This window comes from Pholis gunnellus (genome assembly GCF_910591455.1).
Source record: "Pholis gunnellus genome assembly, chromosome: 8".
In the NCBI taxonomy this organism is placed as follows: domain Eukaryota; kingdom Metazoa; phylum Chordata; class Actinopteri; order Perciformes; family Pholidae; genus Pholis; species Pholis gunnellus.
The window spans coordinates 23473201-23499216 of record NC_136534.1 but is presented as its reverse complement, the minus strand read 5'-3'; the positions used below and the strand labels follow the sequence as shown (position 1 = coordinate 23499216).

The following is a 26016-nucleotide window of genomic DNA, read 5'->3' as shown; positions in this document are numbered from 1 at the left end:
ACGGACGCAAACAGGCTCATATGTGCTCACAGGCACACACACACACACACACACACACACACACACACACAAAGTGGCGCTGGTGTGGAGGCTTGCGCCAGCTGCTGTTCCGACTCTTTCTATCTCGCGCTTTCTCTATCTCTTCCTTTTCTCTCCCCTCTCCTTCTGTGTCTGCCCCCCCACCGCCATCGCCACCACCCACCTTCACCAATGAAGCGCACACACACACACACACACACACACACACACACACACACACACGCACGCACACACACACTGCCTGATGTGAACACGTCCACCAGCCAGAATACAGAAGGTTGTGTTTATTCCCGGCATGCTAGCCTTGAATGCACGGATAGCTGTCTTTCTCCACTACCTCCTCTCCGTCTCTCCCTGCTTCCCGCCTCTCGTTCACTTCCTTCTCCCCAGAGGCGTTCTAGCTGCTGGAGCAGTTTAAGGTGTTCTGGAAAATCCATTGTTTGTGCGCGAGCGAGTGTGTGTGAGGCTGTGTGTTTTCTTACAAGCAGATGTTAGCCCCGACCGCTGCACGCATCCTTTTTTTTTTTTTTTTTTTACTATCCCACTCTCCCGTCGCCCCCTTGCTCGTTTCCAACACACCCACTGTGACAGATTTATGGACACACGCAAGCGGCGTCTCACGTGCTCGTGCGCCCCATCACCCCTTCGCTCAACGTCTCCCTCGCCTTGTCAAGTCAAGTGTGGAGGCAGGTTGCTACGAAAAAGTAATTCGGCAACGCGTTGAACGTATATATATATATATATATATATATATATATATATACGTCCCGCACGTCCCGCATGTGAACTTGGACGCTCGGCACAGTTCCTCCACACGCCCACCATGTCAATATATTTCTCAGGTAGAGCTGAATCCCTGCGGCACACGACTCCACCGCACACCAGCCGACGTCAAAGCCAATCTCCATGTGATCTATAAATCTATTTTGATTCTGCTGCATATTGTTGTCAGTATTGTTATTGTTTTGTATTTGTCCCCCCCCCATTTTCTGTCCCCCACCCCGCCATCCCTTTCAAACAACCCCTCCCCCCCCCGCCCCGACTGCCGCAGAAATCTAGCCAGTAACACCTTAAATTGTTTCGCCGAGCACAACGAGCCAGGAAGGTAGAAGTAACACGAAATAATAGTCGCCACATGCAGCTGATGTATAATTCATGCATCAATCCAGCAGATGTGTTGTATAAAGTAATTAACTAATCAGAACAATCAGGAGAGAGAGAAAGAGAGAGCGAGAGAGAGAATATGAAAGAGGGAGGGAGAGAGAGAGAGTGAGGCAGTCAGAGAGAGAGAGAGAGAGACAGAGCAATCTCCAGATGCATCTGCTTGATGCGCCAAATGAAATCTGTCTGTCTTGGAGGGGCGCTTGCAGCAGGAAGAAAAAAGAAGGAGCGTGAGCCCGTGTGTTCAGCTCGCTGTCTCTCCGGTCTCCTCTCTCTGTCTCTACCGATCGGCCCGTCTGATCGTTCCAGGTTCATCAATATGTATTTTACACAGGCTTACACTGGTTGAAACCTCTGGTTTTTGGGCAAAGTTATTTCATCCCAATTTGCCAGTTGTTAAGCAGGACACTTGAGTGGCGCTGGCATTAGTTGAACATGTATCAATCAACAATTTTGATAAACCGATAACTCTTAAATTAAGGATTTAGCTGCTTTTCCTTGATTTTCATCTTTATACATTGAATATCTTTGATGTTTTAACTGTTGGTCCAAAACAAATCTAAGACGTCTTTTTTGGCCTCTGGCAACACGCGATGATCTTTATTCTCTGTTCTCTGATTCGAGACACATCGATCATCGTTAATCGATAATGAAAATAATCCACACTTGATGTATCTACACACTTGTTTAATTATGTAATTTAAGGAATGAGTCAAAAGCCGGTGATGTTGGACGAGGAGGTGTTGCAGTGTGTGGTGTTGAGGATGCTGCAGGAGAACTTCCCCTTAAGTTGCCGCATGAATCAGTAGCCGTTTGGGTCAAACGCATTCCCAGATTCAAAGATTGGTGTTATTACCCGTTTGCCCCATATATCAGGGGAGCGTCCAGCCCTCACAATGGAGATAAAATCGTTTTGATATTGGGTTGCTGAATTTGTGGCCTGTGTATTTTATCATTTCGCTTAAAGATACCATCGGGGCTGCTGGCTCTGCTTTCCATCTTTGTCTCTTCTCCATCTGAATTGTTTCTCATGCTCTCTCCTCACCCCTCTCCCTCTACATCCCTCTCTCTCTCTCTCTCTCTCTCTCCCCCCTTTTTCCTCCCCCTTATCTTATCTTTCCCTGTTCCCCCCTCCACCCCCGCATGTCTCCCCTTTCTCTCTCTCTCTCTCTCTCCACAGTTGTCCTAAGCTGGAGGACCTGCCGCCCGAGCAATGGAGCCACTCTACAGTAAGAAACGCCCTCAAGGAGTTACTCAAAGACATGAATCAGAGCTCTCTGGCTAAAGAATGTCCCTTATCACAGGTGCTGAAGCCCAGTCTGCTTATTTAAAAAAAAAAAAAAAAAAAGATTAACGCCCAACCCCAACCCCCCCCCCCTGCTACCATACACAAACAAACACCCCCTATCTCCATCACCACTTTCTTTTATCCTGTACTTATCAAATGCCCTGAGTTTGATCAATTGGTTAAAGAGAATCGGCATAGAACATCACAATCAATGGCTTATTGTCATTTGTTTGCCGCATGATTTGTTGTTGTTGGTTTTTTTACCGCCCCCGACACACACACACACACACACACACACACACACACACACACACACACACACACACACACACACACACACACACACACACACACACTGGGATGCATCGGCAGCCAAAAAGCAGAGGTGTTGTTGAACTTATTGGTTATTGTTGGATAAACATTGGCCCAAACCCAGAAGGATCTGGATTGTTTTTTTGTTATTTTTTTTCCCCTCCATTTAGTTAATTCTCAACATTTCAGGCTGGACACACGTCCACATGTCAGGTGTTGTATTCTGTGGGTTTTTTTTTATTTTTTTGGTGGGCTGGGACTTTGTATAGAAAGCACTAGCGCATATATTGTATTAACAGGCAGCGCAGCCAGTATATCATGGAGGCAGCTCTGGAGTGAATGGAATGAAACGGCAGTATATCTCTCACAAGGGCCACAATGTGTGTGTGTGTCTGAGTGTGTGTGTGTGTCTCGCAGTGCGAGGAGACACGCTTGCTTCCGTGTGTGTGTATTCGCTGGAGTATGTTTGTGAGACGGCGTATGAACGCACGGGACGCGTATGCTAAAGCGTTATTTGTGTTTTGCCCGCCCGTGTGTGTGTTTAGATCGGAGCGTGTGCGTAGGTGCCTTCAGTACGAAGCCAGCTCTCCTCCCAGGCCACCGTATGGTCACCTGGAGACCCTCATTTGCGCTGTGTGTGTGTGTGTATGTGTGTGTGTACATAAGTGTCTGTGTGTGTGTGTGTGTGTGTGAGCGGCTGCTCTCAGCGTGTGTGTTTGTGTGTTTAGCCGGGCATGAGCAGTGCGCTGATGATGTAAAGAGTCCCTGGGTGGCGTTCAGGCGGAGCCCAGCCCGGTCTGGTAATCACCCTGTTTACGGTCCATATGTGAAGACGGCTCAGAGGAGAGCGAGCGCTCGCTCAGAGGATCTAACACACGGGCACGCACGCTCGTCCTCACACTTATTTCCTCACGCACACGTCTCAAATTAAACCGAAAGGTTGTTTTAGCTTTCCGGCGAGGATGGAAGAAGGTCCTGGAAATGTTTTGAACGGAATCTGTTTCTTTCGGTCTCGTATGTGTTTTAACAGCCAATTTGGTCCTAAATTCAGATCTGAATGGCATTAAATGTTCCTACATTTACTGTCACGCAGAGATGCTCGGTAGCTTCAGTCACTGCAAGCACGTCATTTCGTCTCCATTTGCAGCGTGATGTAGTTTCGCCCCCTTCTCTCGTGCTCTCGTTGTTGTGCATCCCTGCTAGTAAACAGTTGAAACGTTGAAGGCGCAGTATGAACACTCAGTACTTACTGTAGAGTCCAGGTATCAATCATACGTCTTCATGAGCCAAATCTAAGCCTTGATTTTTCATTTTGCCTGGACATTATTTTAGCGCTTTATTTTATTGCCGTGTCTGTTTTTAAAGCAGCTAATTTAACCAAAATACTAATCCGGATTTTAAATTATTTCAAGAGAGAGAAACTGGCAGCTTGGCTGTGCGGTCACTCCACGCCCTGATGATGTACAAGTAGCTGCCTTGTTCAAACATGGCTGCCATGATGGCGTTTGACATCTGTTACTCTGTGGGGGTTTCATGTGGCCCGCTGCACCCCGTAGAGCGGTGGCTTGCTCCTCGTAAACCCAACTGGTTTAGTGGACCGGTTGTCACGATTGAGGGACGCCCCGACGCCGCCTCGACACACGGACCCCCTGCTCTGGGACCAGTGATGTCACCATGTCGTCTGATGAGGGGGGCGACAAGCCAGGACGCATTTGGCCCGCCCTCTGAGGCTTCTGACTTGACCAAAAAAAAAAAAGAGGAAAAAAACTGTGAAATGAGTGGGAGGAGAAAGGGGGCGTTTGCAGGCGGGAGCAGAAGATTGGCACCTTTTAAGGATTAGTGTTTCCTTGATATTCTTCTGCGTAATCCCAGACAGAAAAGGAAGGTCAACAGATGAGGGAACGAGTGAAAGAGAATTAGCCCACCTCTGAAGAGAGGGGGGGGGGGGCAGAGCGGGGAGGGGGAGGGCAGCGGGGGGGGGGGGGGGTTATTTTGTGAAATGCTGCTTTTGTACGGGGGTCTTGTCGAACACATTTAGTTTGACTTCTTTTGTAGCCGGGGCGAGTCACGCTTTTGTGTGTTTGGGCTCCGACTGGCACGAAGGAAACTCTTTGAGAAAAAATGTACTCACTCATGCTCGTTGTCGTTCCCTCAGAGGAAAGTGGCTCCGAGCGAGCTTCAAGAGATGCATCGCCCGATTTAAACTTCTCCCGATTCCGCCTCCCATCAGACTTATTCTTTTTCTCAGAGGTTGCTACCAAGCTACCAAGCTTAGCAACCCCCCCTTGCCCGTGTTCGCAGAAACTATGGCAACAAACGAGATCCACCCCCCCCCCCCCCCCCCCTCCCCTCTTACCACCACCTCACCCCACTCTTTCCCATTGCCACCACCTCTTCTTGCCCACCCCCTGCTCGCTCTCACTGGGCGGCCCCTGATGCACCAGCTGCTGCGTTGCGTAGCAGCAAATAGTCATCAAAATGCCATCTTAGCGGGCCTTTACCACCTCGGCAGCCATAGAGGCAACCTGGTTGCCAGTGTATGTGTGTGCATGTGTGTGTGTGGATATATGTGTGTGTGTGCGTGTTAGATTGCAGGGAGAGGGGGGGGGGTCATCCCAGTTGAGGTGAATATGTGCCATAATTGAGCTGTGTGAGATGTTGGCGAGAGACGAGGCGCAGTGTTGCAAATGGGATGCGCGTTTTCCCCAGCTGACTCAAGACATCAGGCTAAGTTGGAATGTGTGTGTGTGTGTGTGTGTGTGTGTGTGTGTGTGTGTGTATTTAATTGTGTACGTGCACGTGTGTTACTCTGCATTTGTGCCTTTGTGTAGCCGCACCGTGTGTGTTTGTCTGCAGGGGTTGTACTTTGTGTGTTTGCCGTTGCCAGTGTGTGCACCACACTCTAACGCTGGCAGCTGGGTGCCTACAGTACCTGCCTGCTGCACCGCTGTTCTCTTCCGCACACACACACGTACACACACACACACACACACACACACACTCTCCCTCTTCCTGTCTCCCATGATGGGGAGTGGAGTAGATGTTGGGGACCGATAGTAGCCCTGTGCCACTTCCTGGTCTTGCTGATAAGCTCTCTGTGCTGCAGATGGCTATCACTTAAAGGGTCCACACACATGCTCATGGACACACACACACACACACACACACCCTCACCGTCACTCTCATGCACACACACACACACACACACACACACACACACACACACACAGCCATGCTACCTGTTGACAAGCCCCAGCACAGCCCTCCTGCTGGCACCGCAGTAGCAGCAGAGGCTCTGGTTATCTGCTTGATTTCACTTAGTGCGCATGCATGTGTGTGTGACAGAGCAGTGGGGAGAGAGACAGAGAATAGGTGTGTGTGTGTGTGTGTGTGTGTGTGTGTGTGTGTGTGTGTGTGTGTGTGTGTGTGTGTGTGTTGTTTCGTTCACACACACACACACGCCGGGCCCCCTGTGAGAGGTAGAGTGATGTATTGAGGGAGAGGGCTGATTAATGAGGAGCGTTTATTAGAACATCTGTGTCAAAGATGGCGGAGAAATAGGGAGCGAGAGGGATAGAGAGAAAGATGGGAAGAGAGAGAGAGAGAGAGAGAGAGAGAGGCACACCGTGTTCTGCAGGTCTCTCGTTTTGTTGCCTGGAGCCGCCTTAGCCCAGATATACTGTAAATAAAACATGGCAGGCTGGAGGAGAGGAGTTCATTATCCCACGACTTAAAGGAGAACTTCTTCTTTCAATACATGTTTTTTTTTCGAGGGATCTTTGGCTTCTTGGGAGTTTTTTGCTAACAGAACCCGGTTAAACTGGGAAATGTGGTTTGCTTGCTTCACCAATTTTATTTTTCCTTTCCCAAGCCCAGTAAATCGTGAACAAAACCGTTCATTCTTATTTACACTGACTTATGCCGATCATAATGAATGAACAGGAATTATCATTTTTAAGACCATGTAAGGTTGCAGTTGTTATTTTCTGACGCCAATAATGAATCCAAAAAGAAAGGAGCCGCTTCATGCATAAATGTATGACCCATTAAAAAAAGGGCAATTCTGACTTCCTCACCCTAACCTGAACTCCATCAGCGCTTCTCGTTGAATGAAGTCTTTTCAGTAGATCTATTAAAGGCTGCTTTGTTACACCATGCAAGTCCAAATGCAGACCTCTTCACCCTCCTGTTTTTTCTTGTCATCATGACGGCATAATGCACCACAGCGTGGTTTGCCTAAATTCCCACTCAACTGCTTAAATAGGCGTAACGAAGTGCAACCACCGGTGCTCTCTACCCGACTATACAGCGAGCACGGTGGGAGTCACGTCCGTGACGGTTAGTGGAGTCTTTTGTGACTTCTGCTGTAAAAGAACAGCAACACATATAACTCTTCCTCAACTGCTTTTATTTCCTCTTTGTTGCATTTTTACTGCAATTGCAGCCAAGACTTGGCACCTATAGCACAGTCAATGTCTTTGAGAACTCTCGCTTGTGTAAACTCCTGTGTCGTGTCATTGGCCACTAGCGTCCGTTCCTGTAACTGTGTGTAGGGCGAGGTATCACATGAAGCTGGTTAAAAACGGCGCTTAAAGCTGATTAGCTTTCGCTTTAGCTCGACCTCAAGCAGATTCCTCTTCCTGCTACAGTTTGACAAAGGAAGCATGTCCATCATGGTCCTTCTGAAAGCATCTTGTGACACATTTTTAAGTTGTGTGGTGTGGTTCTGGTTGGACGTACGTTAACTCAAGGAGAGCTTTCATCTCGGTTTTCGGCTGAGCGGCCGATCAGTCTCATATTTAGGATTTTTCTTTTTGCCAATAGCGTTTACACACACGTGCCGGCACACAGCGGCACAGGCAGTAACGTCACAGACAAACGCACGCCACATTTTGTCGCCGTGGAAGTTCTTCAGCGCGAGTGTAGAAGACACGAACAACCTCAAAAACGTAATCAGACAACTTATTTTATTGTAATTCATTGCCGTGCGTGAGGCTCAGAGTGATCACAGTGACCGGCTCTTCTGCCCGTTAGCACGGAGCTAACAGCTAACGGAGGTTGCATTGGATTGCATTATGATGAGTTACAGCTCTATTCAGTAAAAATGAGTGTTGAGCTCAATTTAAATTATAGCGCTATCGAGATGTAAGAAGATCTCATGAAATTGTGTTTTTGGCGAAAACCTTGAATATATATGCGGTGAATTGAAGGAGAGGTTTTCACAGCGATATAGATTTAGAGAGGAAATGATGGCCTTTTTTAACTTCCTCACGTTGGCTCTAAGCAGCGTATTATATATTATGTTATATTATATGATATATGTTATATTTTTAATAAAATTACAATCTTTTATTTCCTAATCATTTGATTGTTTTGTTATGCATTTAACCACTGTAGATGACAAAGTAAAAAGATAACTTTTAGAATTTTTGACTTCGGAATGGTTGTGATTATTTTCTGGGATGGTGGTGAAAAACGTTGGTGTGGAGACGTTAATTATAGTTCTTAGGAAGAAAATCGGAAAACGGCAAAAATCCGATTTGACTTTTAAAAAATCCCAAAACCCAAATCGGCCAAGAAAAGAATTGCAGTGGATTTATCTGTAGTTGCCTCGCGTAACGCGGCTTTAACAGAGGTCGGGAGTTCAGAGTTCGGTCGACCTCTCTCAAGGCACAGCTGCCGTCCTTCAGCCTCCTTTTGTGCAGGAAGTCAGAATCATCCCGGTTCATTGTGCTCGTACCTCCACGCTGCTCCGCCAGAAGGTTCCCCTCCGCCATCCTCCAAGCGCATATATTATAGAAAATGATAAAGATGGCATACCTGTAATTTGAAAACAGATGGTTTGGTTCTTTTGAATATTTATAACAATCGAAAAAACATTTTCTCCCGCACCAACCTCGCTATTCGCCCGGAGGCCGGCAAGGTGTTAAAACATTCATTTTAATGAAAGTGGAAGGGAAAGGAAAATATCTCCTCTTTGTTGTTTTATTTCCGAGGCGAAGGAGGGCGGTAGAAGGAAACGTGGAGAGGGCAGAGCATCGACCGTGAGCGCGCGGTGCGGCCCTCGATCCGCTTGAAGTCGTTGTCTTTAACAGATTGTGTAAATAAAGAGCTGAAAAAATGAAAGAGGTTTGTCTGTTTACATCGCCCGACTCCCCAGATGCTGATATTCAATAAGCCGCTCTCTTCTTTCCTTTTTGAAGGTAAATATATTTCCTGCCGTCTGCTCCTTGATGTCAACAAGACTCGGAACTCAGTTGACCTCATAATTTACCGGCTCTGAAATAAAAAAAAAAGAAACAAACTCAGCGGCATTTGATAAAGAAGAACAGATAAAACCTTGCTTGATTTAATTTGTTTCACCTTTTAGATGACGAGATCCAAAAATGACTGCATGTCTGCTACTTTTCAGTTGCTTATTTATTTTTATTTTTTTTTAGTGCTGGGTTTTTCACCGTGTCCCTATCTTTTATTTGTTTTGACAAGCTACAGTGTTACTGCATGTTTCACAAGCTTTAATATTATGTCTGCATTTTCCACAATGAGAATCTAAAGTCTCTCTCTCTCGTTCTCTCTCCCTCTCAATCAATCTCTCTCTTTCAGAGTATGATTTCCTCCATTGTGAACAGCACTTACTATGCAAATGTGTCGGCGGCGAAGTGTCAGGAATTTGGGCGCTGGTATAAACATTTCAAGAAGACAAAAGATATGATGGGTAAGCAAAACGGAGGGGCGCAAAGTATGGCGCTCACACTTTTGTCTCTCTGCACACACACACACACACACACACACAATCACACCAGTCGTCATTACAATATGTTCCCTAACCAACCGTCTCTTTGTCTTCCTGCTGTTGCATGAAGCAGAAATACATTTTTATCTTGTTATCTAATAACTCAAGATTACGCCACAGTTTTGCAGCCGAACGCAGCGTTATCTCTGATTTATCCATTTATTGCTTTAACTAACAGCAATGCGAGAGCCAAATTGAGGCCTCTGACTGTTTAATTTTTTGTTTGCCTCACTATTCCTTTGACAAAAGGCAGCAATGACTTCAGCCGGCCACCGCCTAGTCTGAAATTCAATTAGATTCTCTTATCAACCCTCCAACAACGCATGCTTTACATTATCACACAAAAAAATCCCCTTTGACCCGCCAGGAAATGAGGTTATGTGATACTAGTAGCACCCCAGCTACAGATCGAATTCCGCTTTATTTTTTATGTCTTTTGATTAAGCAGAACACCACTCGCTTTACGAGGCTCACAAGGAAGCGTAATGTTGTGATATTAGCTTTAATCTGTTGAACAATCTTCTTCTTTTCTTTTTTTTTTTCGCTTTGCCAGTGCAACGCTGCTCGCCGGGATGACAGATGAGATATTGTATCAAAATGTTTTCACAGCCTCCATGCAAATAGCGTGTTGTGATCATATCTTATCTGATGTTTTTTTTTTTTTTTGCTTCTGTTAAAGTGGCAGCATATGCCGAGAAACATTATTTACTCCAGACCTGCTGTACTTTCTGTGTATTTTCTCGCAAACTCCTACACGTTCCTGTCACAATTGTTCTCTCTGTGGTTTTAGTCTCCTCAAAAAAAAAAATGGGGCCGTCTCAGCTGCTGGTTCGGCCTCGGTGACGCTGGTGTTTTAAATGTCATATTTCTGCTAAGCTGGAGTGGGAGAGAAGTACAGTAGGAAGCTTTTACCCTGTGTTTCTATCCTCACAACTCTGTTTGTGTGTTTGTGTGTGTGTGCGTGTGTGTGTGTGTCTGCGTGTGCCCTACCATCCGGCTGTGCAGGCATGCGCCAACCGTCCCAGCTGGAGGGCTACCTGGGGACGTGTGTCCTCCGTGAGAGCCCGCGTGCCAATGCACTAGGTATGTTGCAACATGGACACACAAACACACAAACACTCACACACACCCACACACACACACACACGCACAGACTCTTGGTTATTTCACTTTGGAGGACCTTACACTGACATGAATTTATTCTTAGGAGACTTACCATAACCTCACCCGACACACGGTAGTGGTTCCTCTCGCCATAGTGTGAACGCATTTAAGACGAAAGTACGTAAACCCCCCCCCCCCCACACACACACACACACACACACACACACACACACACAGTAATTTAACAAACTTGTGAGGAGCTACATTCCTTCCTTAATACCTAATCTTACTGATTTACTTGCCTTCTTGCCTAAACTCAATCTCAATTAAAATCTAAAGCCGAGAAACCAAATAGCACTTAAAAGTCACATCGAAATGAAAAATCATTTATTTGCATTGTTTGCTCACACTCTGTTTGGAAATTTTGGAAACAATCCTACCTTCACTTTTTCAACCGACATCATGGTCACACCCGTCTCATAATGTCTCTTTTCATCTAGAATACTTTTAAGTGCTCATTCCTTTTGGCTTTAAAAGAAGCATAAACTGTTTTTTTTTGTCGTGTCGCTCCCTCGGGGGACATCGAGTCCTGACGAGAACAAAATCCACCGACGTATACGAAACACGGAAGCAGCGCTAACATCTCAAGATGTATTCACACAAACTCACAGAAAAACCTTGGCACACGAGCCTCAGGTGCCCCCCCCCCCCCCACCACCGACCTCAATATTCATGACGGGCTGCTGTCTGCTGTGCACGGCCACGAATGGCAGGAAGAGAAAGAGCTGGTGAAATGCCAAGTTTGAGGGGCTGAGAGAGACAGAGAGAGAGAGAGAGAGAGAGAGAGAGTGGCACGGTCATCCCTTTGTGCCTTGGCAAGTGGCGTCAAATGTGACTCTGCATTTACTTCACCGTGCTGCGTTTTGTTAGCGAGCGTTTTTTTGCGCCCCGAAGTCGAGGGGAATAAGTACCTGGTCGCAGGTACTGGCACGCCACCCTGCTGCTCTGCCAGCTGAAGTGGTGTTAGCCGGGCCGCCGGCGAATGCGGTGTCGCTTCTTTTGAGGTGGCAACGCCGGTGCAGGGAAGCCAACGCAAGAGAGAGAGAGAGAGAGAGAGAGAGAGTTGGGTCACTCTGTATGTCTCCCTCTCTCTCTTTCTCTCTCTCTCTCTCTCTCTCTCTCACCCCCCCACCCCCCTCCCTTCAGCCCACATCCCATTCCCATTGTGTGTTTAATCCGGGGCTCTTTTGTGGCAGGATTCCACACGAGGACTCCCGCTTCTGTGGCAGCCTTTTTCTCCCAGGGCCTGCCATGCTCTTCTGTCACCCCCTTCTCTTTTCAATTTGCATGGAAATGCCTCTCCGTGTGCCTGTGTGTTTGTGAGCATGCCCCCCAGCAGTCCGTGCGAGCAAGCATATGCGCACAGACTCACACACACACATTCACATACGAGTGAATAGAAAACGCCATACCATCAGAGCCAGGGAATGCCAGGGATTATGGGAAGAGATGTGATTATTACCAAGATTTTTTTTTTTTTTGTTTGTTTGTTTTTTCCCCCCCCACCCAACATCATTTGTTTTCGACAAACGCTCAATAGACCCGTCTTGGCCGGGTGTTTTGTGCCTGCTGACAGTTAAGAAACAGGCAGCTCAAAACGCACGATTATTGTGGGTATTTTTGGAAAACATCCATGCACTTAATCTTTCATCTGCTGAAAAATTCAGCTTGTTGAAGCCCCCCCCCCCCGCCTCCTCTTCCCCACAACAGCAATTTACGCTTTTCACAATCTCATACGACGCTTTTCTGTGGGATGTGAAGGCCGCAGCACACTTCTAAGGTGTTAATGTTGCCATCCGTATGAATTCTTAAACGCTGCCCCCTCACTCACTCACTCAGCGCGCACGCAGAAAGCCTCAGCATATGCGAAATTCCTTAAAGAGAGGCGGAAACCTGAAAACATTTCAGGCCGTTCACTTCGCTGTGGGTAGTACTTTGAATGTTAAATCATTGTTTTCATCCTCTAAGCACATCATTTAAACCTGTCTTAAAATATTCCCTGGCAGCCATTATGGACTTAAAGATACCCAAAGCAAGAGATGCCACAGAAATCTCCAAAACGCCGTTAAATGACGGCACAGAGATTGTTTTTCCTCTTTTTGTCTTACAGACAGTTCAAGTCTTTTCCAGTTCGCTCAGACACACTCTACTGTATGCTGTATCCTCCCATGTGCTTCCTCACTCACCGCATCCTGTACCTACACTTACACACACTCCACTGTCTCTCCAAGATTCTCTTTTTTTTTTTTTCCACATGACGAGGCCACAGATGATCAGAGCTTAATTTCGAAGGCACGTCTTGTGGAAGACGCAGGTCGAAACACAATGAGGCTCTTTTTATCTGCGATCTTTTGATCAGCTGTGTCACAACCAGTCGGGGAGGAAGCGCTCTGGTTAGGAATAACACACTAAACCTCTGGATGTTTATGTTTCTATTCATGAATATGTGCTGACTGCGAAAATGGTTTCCTCTCCGTATGTTATGAAAGTAAACGTTAGCCGACTTGAGGTCACAGTTTGATCTGATGCAGAGCAGATCTGGTTCTCTGATTGGAGATCATGGCTTTGGTGACATTAAGCCGATGATTTCTGAGATTAAGGTTTAACCTTTTTGTAGCGACCGGCACTTTCTCCAGTTTTGTCTTTTATGGTGTTTGAGGAAGACTTTGAAACTGATCCTTTCCTTTCCCCCTATCCTCTGTCTCTGTCTCTTCTGCCCTCCGCTGTCGCCCTCTCTTCGCTCGTTCTCCTCCTCCTGCAGAGATGGACGGCCTGTCCGACCTCTCTCCACCCGGCTCTAATCACAGCCACAACCACAACCACAACCACCTGGGCTTCTCCCAGCAGCAGCAGCCCATCCCCGGCAGCACGGCCGAGCAGACTCCCTCCTCACCGGTGCCCCCGCTGCCTCACGCCCCGCCGCAACACGGCGGCGGTCAGACCGGCGGCCGACAGCCCCAGATGCCCGGCATGCACCACCCGGGCCTGGTGTCCACGCCCATCAGCCCCCAGCTGGTCAACCAGCAGCTGGTGATGGCGCAGATCCTCAACCAGCAGTACGCGGTGAACCGGCTACTGGCGCAGCAGTCGCTGTCGCAGCAGTACCTCAACCACCCGCCGGTCAACCGCAACTCCCACAACAAGCCCATGGAGCCACAGGTGTCCTCAAACACCGAGGTGTCCGTGGAGATTTACCAGTGGGTGAGGGACGAGCTGAAGCGGGCCGGCATCTCACAGGCCGTCTTCGCCCGTGTGGCCTTCAACAGAACCCAGGTGAGGAGCGCGATGCAGTTCACAGTGACCTCTTTAACTTTTAAACAACAACGTCCAATCATTGTCAGCACTGGAAGTTGTTGGCAGTAGTAAAAGTTGCTAGTTTCTTTTTCTGCTGTTATAATAATAATCGTGATAATTGTAATAATTTGGTCAGTGAAACGGATGTTTGTCATGGACTTTAATATCAATCAAATGGATATAAAATGGGCTAAAGGTGCCATGTGAAGCATGATCAACGTTGATAAATGCACATTTAAGGTTGACTGAAGATTTGTTTCTTCTATAATCTTCTTTTTAATTGATTTTTATTTAATTTCATGCCCCAGTCTGTCAGTTTGGAGTACGTCAGTACCTTTAAAAACACTGAAATGACAGGATGTCAACTTTATCTATTATTAGGCCTGGTGTTTGAATCTTTTCATATCCACAGTTATAATCTCATTCACAATTCTCAGCCCAGTAATCCAGCACCTTTACTGTACTTCAAGACAGCTGGCAGCCTGCCACGATGCGAAAGACCCAGGCTCGGTCATGGCGTGCGTTCTCTCCCTGCCAAAATATGTGGTTTCACTTCATAGTCAGAGGCCTTACACACACATACACACACACACACACACACACACACACACACACACACACACACACACACACACACAGAAGGCAGCGATTATGTCTTAAGACGTACCGTCTGCACTAGATTGGGGGTGGAGGGAGGTGAACAAACCTCATCACAACTCTATTTGCTTTGAAGTCGCTGTGTATGAAAAAGAAAGGAACATAAACTGATAAGGATCTATCAGAATTAGAACGTACAGCAACCCCAAAAACAAATATCTGTGTGTGTGTGTGTGTGTGTGTGTGTGTGTGTGTCTGTGTGTGTGTGTGTGTGTGTGTGTCAGACAGTTTTCATGCGAGCTCCCACACAAACAGAGTCTTATCTGTGGCTGATATGAGGAATTAGCCCAATGTGCCGTTGGAGACTTTGCCTTTGGAGGATTGTTTATTAGGCTTGTGTTTTTTTTCCACGAGTCTGCGTTAATAAAAGGAGGGGGGGGGGGGGGGGGGGGGGTTGAGTGGTGACATGAAGGAGGCTGCTGTCGATGCAGGAGGTGCATCAGAGGAGACGAAGTGGAGGAACTGAGTTTATATTTTAACCAACTAAGGAAACTAATTGACCAAAAAGAGAGACAGAAAAGGGTCGATGGCGAAGAATAAGAAGCGTGCACGCACTGAAGAATGCAGACACACACACACACACACGGCTCCAACGTAACTTCGCCATCGCCATAAAAACGTCACTCTTAGTCAGATTCCGTGTGAGTATCTGTTCATACCTGTCTCTGGATCCCGCAGACCTAAACGTGACACATGCATTTGAATAGTCAGAATAACGACACCGAGCACATGTTCGCAGCTCTGCTCGTTCCCCAAAAGGATTCGCAAAGCACTTAAAAAAAAAAAAATAGAAATAAAAGCGTGAGCATGTTTTCCCCATCACCTTGTTTTATTACCAAATCACACCTATTGATGGCGAGAGAAGCGGAGCGATGGTTTGCTCAGTGTGTGGCCAAGAGCCGATGAAAAGGCCCAATCACACGTCTCTGATAATGGAGTCATCGGCGTCTCATAATGATGGAATTGAGCGCTATTGAAAAGTAAACAGAGGATCCGCTGATTGCCCGCCGCACAAGACTTTCACATTTCAGGCGAGTAGCTGCGGCTCTTATCTGAAGCAGCACGCGGCTCCGAGAACGTGTCCAAGATCTGCAGAATCACACGCAGCAAAGTGCTAAAGGCCGCAAAACAAAAAGTTTTAATGGCAGTTCTGTCGTCCAAGAATGAGCGATCGATGAAGTGCTACGAACCAACAGAACAGAATTATATATTTTTTCTACTTCTAGACAAAAGCTCTGTAGAGAGTCACGAGGATATGTGGGAAGTTTGCTCCAACAATAACGGAAGGTAGAGAGAAACCGTAGAGAAGGTACGAGGGAAGCGCAGAAATCAGGAGACTGAGAAGTCTTCGTCTTGGTTTACAGTTAAAGTGGGGATCAGAGTGTCATCTCCATTCAAGTCTCCATCTACGCTCACGGTTTAAGAATCCTCTAATGTGATTATTCTCCTTGCTTCACCCCCTCCACCCTACTGTTTCCCTCTCTGGGAGCTGCTATCTTTCTTTTCCTCTCTTTTCCTGTCACTCTCTCTCTTTGGCTCCCCTCCTCCCTCCTCTCTCCTCCTCCCTCCCTCCCTCCCTCCCCACCTCGCAGGGCTTGCTGTCCGAGATTCTCCGCAAGGAGGAGGACCCCAAAACAGCTTCCCAGTCGCTGCTGGTCAACCTGCGCGCCATGCAGAACTTCCTGCAGCTGCCGGAGGCCGAGCGCGACCGCATCTACCAGGACGAGAGGGAGCGCAGCCTGACGGCGGCCTCGGCGATGGGCGCCCCCCCGCTCATCAGCACGCCGCCCATCCGACCCGTACAGGTAACAGAGATTTAGTTCTTCCCCCTGCATGTTTCTCTGTGGTGCCCCCGCGTTTATTATCACTCAGAAGGACATATTTAGGAGACTGGAGTTTCATTTCTTTGAGGCAGAGCTGAATAGGAATCGGATGAAACCTTTAACGTTTGTTCACAGTAGTATTTGAATTTGAGGTCACGGGGTAAAGGCAGATTTATACTTCATTTATGGATCTTATAGGATTTGATTGACTGATTTGAGTGTTATGCATCTATTATGCACCTGAAGTAATCATGCATTATTTTATTAACTTTCTAAAAAGAAAACAATCATGGAGAGAAGAACTGGACTTTTTCTTTTTTTATTACAAATTTGTGTGACGTGACTGAAAAGCTTTAGCATTTGTTCTCTTAATATCAACAAACGCAACCAGTGGTGGAAGCGTGGAAATCACAAAGACGACCGATCACAGTTGACACCGTCTCCGTGTAGCCCAGGTGTGTCATTATACTGTATATCTGAAGGAAGTACATCAGCTGTGGCGGGAAGCCAAATCCAAGTCTGGGGAACAAAGAATACTGGAAAGTACAACCTTGTTACCAAACTGGCCCATCGCATACCATTCAAGTTTGCCAGCTCGCTAACTTGCAGAATGCAAAAAATGTTGTTGTTGGCTCTCTGACTCGAAGAGATATTTGTACGACTACCAAGACTTTCTGCGCCAAGTCAGGAGGCTGAAAAAGAAAATCTCTACGTTGGAGATGGAGCAAAGACTGCGTTTGTTCAATATATATATAAAAAAAAATAAAAACGTATGTGTGAGTAGATCTAGTCCTGTGAACCGTTTCGTGATATTGTTAGCAGTGTGTGTGTGTTTACATGCGGGTTGGCTTGAGGACCAGTATGCAGGTGTGTGTTTTTAAGGAGCTGGATATTTACTGTCTTGGTGTCCTGGACACACGTAACAAACCTGCCAGGTTTCATAGTCGCTCCAATAGGTCAAACGTGTCAAACGTGTATGTGTACTATTTTTCTCGGACACATTCGTCAGCACGCTCTGTTTTACATGTGACAACAAGCGAGCATGGACACAAGCACCACTCCGGCACATTGTTTTCTGCCACACCTCACATTCCCCTCCATTGTATCGGGCTGCTAACCTGTCTGGAACAGACGTGTCGTAAATATCAGCCCGTTTGTTCCGTCAGCGTGCGCTCCGGAGAACATACTTTACATTCTCCCCGCATGTAAATGAGTCCCACATCATCCCCGCCCCCTCACCACACAGGTGAGACCGGTGCACAAATGATGGATCATTTTTTGTGCTAATTCTGACCTTTTACCGAGCATTAGGCGGCGTTAACAGCCCCCCCCTTTATAAAAACAGAGCTCGCTCAGTAGCGAAAGATCAAACGTCGTTTAGTCAGTCCGCCGTTTCCCAAATCACCGCGTACCGGAGCACGGCTCTCCACCCTCGCCGTAAATCCATGTCCCTCATTTGAAAGGTATGTGGCAACTTTCTACCACTTAAGCCTATTTGAAGTGCGCTCAGCTGCGTCTGAAAGTGACAGGGGCCGACAAAGGCCGTCTCTGTCCTGTACCCGGTGACGATTCGGCTTTTTATTTCCTGCCGAGGAGGGAAGAAAGACAGGAGCGCAGGCCCACACATCTCCGAAATGGAAACCTCCCCCGTGAAACTGCTCAGCGTGATGCCAGTTGCTGTCTTTTGCAAAACTGAAAAGAAAGAGTGGCATTCTGAAGCAGCGGGGCCGAACCTAAACGGGGCTCCTTCGCAGTTCACGGCTCGTCTTTACAATCAGAGGCTGTGTCAGTGCAGGACAGACATTCAGTCAGAGAGTGGGCCTTTAGACAAGAATGTTTTGTTTGGCGTAATAACCCGCCGTCAGAGCTGCAGACAGTAACTTTATTAAGAATAACTTCTTGTCGAACTGACATTATATCCTGACAGTTGACTCATTTTAGAGCTCCTAATGGCAGGAGTCTCTAAAGCAGCTGCCAGTTACTAGTTCCTGTAACAGTAACTCAAATATGTTCCTGGAAAGATTTGAGGTGAGAAATAGGTGTGAGCGTGTGATTGACAGCTGCGTTACAGACTCCTCGGCTCCGATTGGTTGTCTTCCTTCGGGCGCAGCAGAATGTTACAAATGCCATTAATCAGAGGAACCAGATTATCTGTCTCATGAACTGCTGTCAGGTTATAGTTCCAGCAAATATGACCAAAAATGATTTTGATTTAAGTTTCCGACTGTAGCTTTAATGTCTTTTAAGAACATCTCAGATTCAGAAATGGGCGTTTGGAACCTATGAGCTTTTAGATTTTCATTAATCACATCAGGTGAATTACCACAGAAAAGGAACCTTGTAGCATATCTTGGGACCAGCTTACAGAGCTGTAGAGATCCATAGCAACACAGAAAGAGATCTGCAGGCTGAACAACAAACACAGAGACTACTACACGGCGTACAAACTATTTCAAACAAGACCCAAAACTCAAGTTTGTGGGGGTTTTTTATACTCCTGTTGGCACATCAATAGAATATCTTGAGGGCCCTAATATACTTCACCTGTATGACTTAAACCCATCAACATTTATCATGCAGACCCGTTCCTACACAAGGCAATTCTCACAAACGCAACGCGCTCGCACAACAACTCGTACACCTGGCCATCTGCCAGCCTCTCCTATGGAGCAATGCGGTGTGAATTTAAGCACATAAATCAGCACAGGGTGGCAATTGAGCCAGAGACAGAGGAGGGTTTTTATTGGCCTCGTAAAAACAGATGCAGAGGTATGTTTCTCTCACGTGTGCTGATGGGTCGGCACAACTCCCCCTAAAGCCAGTTAGCGCATGTCCCGGCCTTAGCAATTAGCTTGACATGGTAACCCGCGCGCTCAGACTGACGAGCCCGCGTCGAGCCACGTCGTAAAAAAAAAAGACGAGATGAAAGGCCCCAGAAAACGCTCCGGCATTCCAGTTCCACCACAAATTTTAGGATTATGTGATTGTCTTTGACACTTAAAGGAGCTCGTATTAGGCGTCTAGACAAATACTTGAATATATATGTTTTTTTGATCACAGACTGTGTGTCGTGAGTTAGTAGCTGTTGGTGTTATTATGATTTATCTGAATGCTATGCGCTCGTACTCATACCCGGCCCTGCCGACGTCTCCTTTGAAAAGGGCTCGTATGGAATGATTCATATGCTAATGGTTGGTGGGTAATGCTTTTATTAGGATACTTGTTAACTTGTCAAAGGATTTTTGTCAAGATGCAACAAGCCGCTGAATGAAGATGATTTGATTTCACTTGACTTGCATTTATTTTTTAATCACCAGCTTGACATGAGAATAATAACATTCCTCACAACACATCTAAGTGTTTTTGAGCAAAGTAACGCTGGAGCCGAGCGTGGGTGTAATCTACACTCCTGTGTGTGTGTGTGTGTGTGTGTGTGTGTGTGTGTGTTTGTGAGATGGGTGCATGCATGAGCGTGTGTGTCTGCTTGCATTTAGCCAGATTACCTTTCTTTTTTTCCCCGTGTGAGCCTGAACAAATATCGGTTGTGTTGTGTTCCCGACACAGCAGCCCCGGAGGGAGGACTGTAACAGCGTGAGGCCCGAGGACTGGAATCCCAGAATCCCCGTGGGCCTTTCCCCTGTGAGCAGATAACGCCACCCACCTCACCTCTCCACCTCCACCTCCACCTCCACCTCCACCTCCACCAATCTGAATGCACATGACATAGACGATACACACACTTGAGACTTATTATCTCCCAACATGCAATTAATTGCTATTATCTTGAAAGGCTAATATTTGCATATTTATCAGTTTTTGTTTGTAAAGAATGTCTAATACCACCCTATTTTACACTATTACTATGATTTTAATTACATTTAATGTTGATAATTAGGTCAAAAACAGATTTCATTTTTATTTTTTTTTAAATAAAGAGAAATCTCAGTTACAGACCGTATTTAGCATACTAACTATCACACATGACTGATAATAATAAAAGAAAGAGTACAGTGATCCATTCCATACACACAACCAAAATCTGTCAAATACAAAGAAGAATCCAATATCTGTCAAAGTCTGAGCAATGAAACATGTCGGATTTCTTTTGTAATTTTTCTCTCTCTCTCCACTCTTTTCCACCAGGTGAGACCGTCGCCTCTGCCCAGCGAGTGGAACGGCAAAACCGAGAGCTGCATCCTCAACATCAACTCCACCATCTACGACGAGATCCAGCAGGAGATGAAGAGGGCCAAAGTCTCCCAGGCGCTGTTCGCCAAGGTGGCCGCCTCCAAGAGCCAGGTACGGGAAACTACGCACCCCCGAGTGAGGGAAGACGTTTGCTTTGGTGTTCTCCGTCATTGTCTTCCTCCAGAAAACTTGCTCAAGCTACACTCACAAAATACCGAGAGCTGTATTTCTTCTTTCATTACTGAAACATGGTCTTTGTTCAAAATCCAAAATCTAGCCCACTCACCCACATACCTGCCTTTTTGAGGAATAATGTGTGAATGCTGTTCATCATAACTTCTTTTATCTGACTTTGTAAAGTGGCTCTTACAGCAGTATTGATGTGTCATAAAGCCAAAAAACACACACACACACACACACCCACACACAAAGGGATGGATGTCTTACAAAAATTTGAAAGAATAAAGAACCTTCAGCATTGAAATTGATACTAGATGCATATAACGTCATAATATTCGTACAGTTCAAGGCAAAGAAGTAGAAATCCATCCAACCCGGAGAGAAACTTGCCCCAGTGCATCGCTGCTGTGATTCATCGGCATAATGACACATGTCCTCTTTATTGTGGGTTTGGAGTTTAGCAGTCGACAGTGTTTCAACACCAAACAAACCTGTTTATATGAGCTCCGTTCGGTAAGACGATGGGGCCCCTGTTATCTTCTCCCAGAGAGCAAAGCGCTCACACAATACAAGCCTGTGTGTGCTGGAAACAGGGAGGGAGAAAAAAAACACACACACACACACCACCAATTTAACCGTGTATTAAAAGCAATTTTAAAATGTAGCACTAAGGAGTTATTATTAAAGGTTTTCACGTGTCTGACAGAGGAGGAGTTGGGAAGATTTCCACAATTGTGCTTGATGAAGACGACGAGGGTGGGGGGGGGGGGGGGGGTGGGGGGGGGGGGGATAGATCACCAAGGGCGGAATAATCTAGAAATATCTGCAAAGGCTTTATTTTTTTCTTGCTGATTAGGATGATTATACCCTCAGATAGCTTTGTTTTACCAAATTGCAGTTTGATGCACAAACCACTGTTTTTGTTAAGGAGTTCAAAGACTCCTTTGGAAGGATTGGAGAAAGAGAAAAAAGGGGGGAGAGGGAGAGGGAGGAGGCATTGACTCGCACACGTCTCCCTCTTCTCAAATGAAGGTTTGTCTGGGAACAGGTTTCCACCGTGCCTTCTCCACCTCACTCCCATCTTTTCTGTCTTGCCCCCTCTACCTCTCTCGTCGCCTCCCCCTCCTCCCGATTTCTGCCTCTCTTTCACGTTCCATTCATGGCAGGCGGGTGTGAATGTGAATTGAGCAGCAGATAAGAAGTGTGCTAATTATGCCTGTGAAAGGGGGCCTGGGAGAGCACTTATCTCTGGCTCCATCTCGTAATGGGCGCTCCCCGGGCAGCTGGTCTCCCCCCTTACTACCCAGCCGGCATCGCCACAGCTACCGGCAGCGCCAGGCCAGGCCGGGCCTGCTTCCTACCCATCAGGACCCCTAAACCCTGAAAAATCAGTGACCAGCACCAGTTTTCACTCGCAGCCTCCTCGAAAAATCTTCAAAAAAATCCTAAATGTTTCAAGATTGTAGTTTTATGTTTATGTTTAGCCGTGGGCAGATAATTCCAGAATTCGCGTCAGTCCACCTATATGGGCGCAAATGTCTTCTCCTTCGACGTTGCATCTTTTGTCCCTTCCCCACGTACAAGCCATTGTTATAATATGTTGATGGCAGTGGAGCTGCAACAATTACTAGTGAATTAATCGACCGGTTGATCGACGGAAAATGTACCAGAAACTATTTCGCCGATCGTCATGTGAGTCACTTTTCAAGCAAAGGTTCTGGTTCGTTTGCTGGTTCCAGCTTCTTAAATGTTGGTATTTGTAGCTTTTATCATTGTTTCTTAGGTGCTGTTTTATATCATTGAAAGTTAGATATGTTTGGGTTTGGGCATTTTTATCAGCCAGACAATTATTCGAGAAAATAATGGGTGGATTAACTCGAAAATAAAAATAAGAGTTAGTTGCAGCTATGACTACTGTTCATAGAATGGTCTTGTTTTAAGGTGTTTAAGGTCTAACATTAGATTTCACTTGTTAAAAACAGACACTGCTGGAACTAAAGAGATGATTACTTCATGTGACCAGAGCTACGATACTGGCTGTTAATTGCTCGTGAGCTTCCTGTGGTGTGACTCAGTCGGCCAGGAACAATGGCAAAATGTGTTTTTTAAAATGACACGTTGTAAACGACAGCTTAAGTCCAGGAAGAAAACAACACTATCCGAGCTTTGGGTTGAGTGCCATGCCAGCAGAGACTGCTGGTTATACTGAGGTTTGGAGTGCAGTGTGGATGTAGCTGGTGACGAGTGTGGAGGATGGGCCGGACTGGCAGGATGCCCACATGGGGTCCAGGGAAATAATCACGGGGGGGGGAGGGAAGAGGCCTCACCACTGAGGCACTGGCACCGTCCCGTCAGTTCAACCTCTTCAGCTCAGGATTTCCCAGCATGCTTACGCAAGCACAGGATCAGGTGACCAGGATCCGTTGGTACCAGTCTCTCCCCCCCCTCCCCCCTCCCCCCTCCCCCCCGTATGTACAGTATGAGGGGTGTACGTGTGCAGCATATTGACCTCGTTCACAGAAAGACGGATGATGCAGCGGAGAAGGGAAGAAGAAGAAGAAGAGCAAACGGAGATCTTGAGAGCAGAGGAATAAGAGATGTGGAGTTGAAGGAGGTCAAAGGCAGCAGTGGTCCTCTGGGTAGAAAAGCTGTAAAAAGAAGTTCACTGATTGGTGCGTGCTCCACTGAGTGTATTCTTACTAGTGTGTATTTCTGTATATTGCGTATAGATACGGGTTTATGTGAAGGCACATTTGAATGTGTGTGTGTTTGGGGGTGTTCCTGGAACGCAGCCATGCCGTCCTCTCTCAGGGCTCGTAACCACTGCAGGCCTCTGCCCCCCCTCACGTATTCAATGTTGCATTTCAATCACTCTTTTACTGCCACATATTCAAAGTAGTAACTATAGAGCAGTGAATCTAACCCATTCCATATTACTTCATCAGATTGATGGTCGCCATTTCACTTCAAGTCTGGGCATACATATTTTTTAAGTAATCCATGCAGCAATTCTGATTTATTAGGACAGATATTACACCCAGTCTTTGATGAAAAAAAAAAAAATCTGAATCATTATTCATGATCCATTCCTCAAGGCCTCAAAACTGATCGAACGCTCCAAGAATGCTCCGTTTCCATTTAGCTTCAGGAGATGTCAGACTTGGAGAAAACAACTGTGTGTGTTGCTGGTTCGAATCCAGCGAGGGCACTGCCAGGAGGAGCTCTATTCGCCAAACAGGCCCGTTTCCTTTTAGCCCCGCGGAGGTGAGAGCTATGATCTGGATGGAGTTGAATGTCGACGTTATTAACTGCCGCAGTAGGGCCAGTGAGCGGCTATCTAGCAGGCTACTGTGCTTTGTTTTCAGGGGAGGGCTCGCTGTGTCGGCTAGGCTGGCAGAGAGAGGGCGGCTCATGCTCAGATGAGCGATTGGAGGTGAGCTGAGCGGGGGTCGGGGAGGGGGGGGGGGCGTCGCTTTGACACGACTTTTATGTCCAAACATCCCCGACACTTCCTGGGAGGAATTGCGCGACGGGCGAAAAAATCAGAGTCCCTGCTGTCGCAAAACAAGCACCCCGGGAGCCCCCCGCACGCCACGGGGCTCAAAGCCCTCCGACTCCTCAATGACCAGAAGAGTGCAGAGCGCACCGCCACCAACACCGCCCTCTCTCTCTCTCCCTCTCTCTCTCTCTCTCTCTCTCTTTCTCTCTCTCTCACATCGCCCATTCTCCCCTGGAAGAGGCTACGCTAATTAGCCAGGCTCTAATGAGACAGAATGGCACTGATCTGGTCCGCCGCTGCGCCACCGGGGGGGCCGGGCGGGGGGGCTGGCGCAGTAGTGGGGGGAGGTTGGTGTATGCCATCTGTCACCCTGCACCCGCCTGGCACGGCAGTCCCCGGAGTGGAGGATGGGGGGGGGGGGGGGGGGGGGGGGGGGGGGTGAGTGCCTTGTTGGTCTGGAGAGGTGGGGGGGTGGGTGGGGACACTGATATGAGGAGGAAGGGAGGGTGACAGAATAACGGGAGCTGCTTCCTTCATGTTTGGAAAATGACTAATTTCCTGTTTGGGGTTGAATCCCATTACTGGTCGTACATGTTTTATGGGGGCTTGAACGCTTTTCTTAGCTTTTAATCTCAGATATTTAGCGCATGACCCGCCCAACCAGACCAGACCAACGACACACTCACACACACACACACACACACACACACACACACCACTTCTATCGTTCTGCTCCATCCAATGGCTGCTGAACAAGAGGGGCAGATGGCTGACCTTTCGGGTGTCTGTTTCTGGATTGTGATCGCTCAGAGGTTTGTCTGTTACTGAGAAGCCACTTGGGGTCGACGTGTTAGAAGTCGTGTTTTTGCACGGAGAGTCGTTTACAAATGGCATTAAATGACATCATAGTATTGCAAATAATGTATACAGTGAAGACGTTGTCAGACACCTTTTTGGAGCTGCTCTGTATTGGAACGGCCCGGTGCAGTTTTGCTCCACTTTTCACAAGTTGTACTTTCTGTGCGATGGCATCAAGGTGTCTTTTTTTGTCTATTTCTTTCTTTCTTTGTAGATTAACAGCTCTCCACACCTCTCTCTCTCCCTCAAATTAGGCAGATCAGAGCGAGCATATCGCAACCCCGAGGGATCCAAAAGGGCCGTGCCTGTTTATTAATTGATTTATTTATTTATCTCCTGTGCCTGCTTGGTTATTAGGTTGCCATGGGAAACAGGCTAGGCCAGATCCTCTCTATTATTAAAGACACAATTTCTTGAACTGGAGACCCAGCTGTCTGAATAATTAATTTAGCGAATGAATTATCTTGCAAACGGTAAGTCTTCCCCCCCCCCCCCTCCCTCTGAAATGAGCCTTTCCCTTATTGTTTAATGGACAGTGGAATTCCCACCAGCCTGTTTTCTCTCCGCTGCCTGTTTCATCGAACCCTCCTCCTCTTAGCGGGGAGCCCCGGGGTCTCACTGAGCATGCCCAGAGCACTTTGTGTCTCTCCTGCCATCTCTCTCACTTATGCCTTACATGCCACCTCTCACCCCATCTGTCTCCAATTGCGCAACCCACTCCCTCCTCCTCCTCCTCCTCCTCCTCTTCGGGGTCCAAACT

General features: G+C 47.1%; 1 protein-coding gene across 1 annotated transcript in view; it reads left to right on the top strand.

Annotated features, from left to right (window-relative positions):
• The window catches only part of satb1b (SATB homeobox 1b), a gene marked incomplete at its 3' end in the record, with an annotated part of 45990 nt that overhangs the window by 7225 nt on the left and 12749 nt on the right, over window positions 1-26016 (top strand). The window contains exons 5-9 of the mRNA XM_079164005.1: window positions 2381-2504; window positions 9404-9515; window positions 13519-14030; window positions 16301-16513; window positions 20675-20830. Coding sequence (XP_079020131.1) covers window positions 2381-2504; window positions 9404-9515; window positions 13519-14030; window positions 16301-16513; window positions 20675-20830 — 1117 coding nt within the window. The remainder of the gene's footprint in view (window positions 1-2380; window positions 2505-9403; window positions 9516-13518; window positions 14031-16300; window positions 16514-20674; window positions 20831-26016) is intronic.